Below are 1,840 nucleotides of genomic sequence, written 5' to 3'. Positions count from 1 at the left end.
TTTATTTTTTATTATTCAATATTTTACTAACAGAATAGTCAAATAGCGAGTTCTTTACAGACAGCTTTTTTCTTCAGTGTCTAAAAATACTTATAATTCTAAGTGAGAAGTCTAACCTCCGTCAGTCAAATGTTCAATTTTGGAATAAAGGGGTGGAAATTAAAACGTTGTTGTTTTTTTGCCGATTCATCGATTAATCGAAAAAATAATCGGCAGCTGAATCGATTATTGAACTAATCGTTAGTTGCAGCCCTACATGGGGCAGAACTCAGCTGGGTTAATGTGGAGTGTTGCACATTAAACTATTATTTTAAACTAACTACAAAGTTGCTGTGTGTCACCACTGATTTTCCCTTGTTAATAAATCTGTTTGCTCTTGTTTAATTCTGTGACTGGGCAGTGGAACACAGTTTCATCGGTAATATTGAGCTGTATCAGGGGTTTTATGAATGAGCCTTTGTTATAGTACCACCCTCTTTTCTCCTCTTGCTCGTTTCTTAATGTAACAACATGTAAACAAACAATGACAGCTCATTAAATGAAATGCTTTTATTATATCCATTTAATTATCAGCTTACCTCTGTTTGTCTGCAGGTCATGAACTGTTGTCGGAGCTGCAGCAGCGCCGCTTTAACGGCTCAGAAGGAGGGAGTGGAGGACAGCAAGGTGAGGAGGCAGTTGTACACATTATTATGTTATACAAATGTACCGGTAACTGCACTGAGAAAGGTAAAGGAGGATGAAATGCTGACAGTTAGGTGCTTTTCATCTTACAGTATGATTTAGTATACTGTAAATTGGTGCTGCATAAATAACTACTAATAATGTTCTTAGTAGTGAAAGTGACTGCAATTACGTCAGAGGGACAAAAGTTGGCCTTTTGCAGATGTGGTGACGTCATGTCTCTCGGTTAGCCTGTGAATGCCGTTGAATCCTAAAGGAACTGAAAGACGAGGCTGTGGATAGAGATGTTTGGACCTTCCTGCTCAAACAGCTGCCCTCATGACCCAACTCCTGAACAAGCAGGAGACAGATGGATGCATGCAAATTTTACTAACAAAAAGAATAGCAAAATAATAGTCTAAAATAAATGTTACAGTAAACCTTAAACTGTGGAGGAGCAGCTGTTCATGAGTTAAATTGATGTTATTGATGTTAAGGAATGCCACAAACATCGTCTCCTTGACTTTTGATTTTAACTGATAACTCCACACCCCTCGAGGTTATTATAGATTTCTAAAAAAAATGTATAATAACGTGCACTATAATTACCTTACAGGAGTTATTTTTCTCTTCATATTACAACAAGCAGAAGAATTACTGTTTTCTGACTAAACCATTTGTTACTTCTGCCCTCCAGGTCCAACTTGGTGCCCCATAGAGGAGGAGCTGTTGGCCCAGCCTCAGGTAATGAAGCTGCTGGACTCTCTCAGGGAGCAGTACACCAAATACCAGGAGCTCTGCAGGCAGCGAAAGAAGCGAGCACAGCTGGATGATATTCACTCCAAGGTCATGCAGGTAACAAACCCATACATTGATAGACAGCAAAAAATATGCCAGTAAGCAGTTAGCTTGCTATGACTAACTTAACTTCTCAGGAAAAGCTTTTTTAATCCTTTTATTATCCTTTAACTTCTTTACTATTCACGTTTCTTAAGGGAAAAATTAACCACCTTATTTAACTGCTTAAAAACCTTTTTTTTCCCACAAAATAAATTTTAGAGCTGTCTCAGCCTGAAATCTAATGTCAAATTCTTTATTTTAACTCTTTAAGGGTCTTTGGTTTAGAAAAGCCTCCACTTTAAGTTGTTAAACATTCATAAAATGTTAATTTTATGGG

General features: G+C 37.4%; 1 protein-coding gene across 1 annotated transcript in view; it reads left to right on the top strand.

Annotated features, from left to right (window-relative positions):
* The window catches only part of sestd1 (SEC14 and spectrin domains 1), a 32,705-nt gene that overhangs the window by 18,682 nt on the left and 12,183 nt on the right, over positions 1 to 1,840 (top strand). Inside the window, exons 9-10 of the mRNA XM_037686615.1 lie at positions 595 to 666; positions 1,361 to 1,518. Of these exons, the coding sequence (XP_037542543.1) occupies positions 595 to 666; positions 1,361 to 1,518 (230 nt within the window). The remainder of the gene's footprint in view (positions 1 to 594; positions 667 to 1,360; positions 1,519 to 1,840) is intronic.

The sequence above is a fragment of the Nematolebias whitei genome, chromosome 13 (genome assembly GCF_014905685.2).
Source record: "Nematolebias whitei isolate Nwh7 chromosome 13, NemWhi1, whole genome shotgun sequence".
NCBI lineage: Eukaryota > Metazoa > Chordata > Actinopteri > Cyprinodontiformes > Rivulidae > Nematolebias > Nematolebias whitei.
Note: the sequence above shows the minus strand (reverse complement) of the source record. Positions and strands in the feature narration are given on the sequence as shown.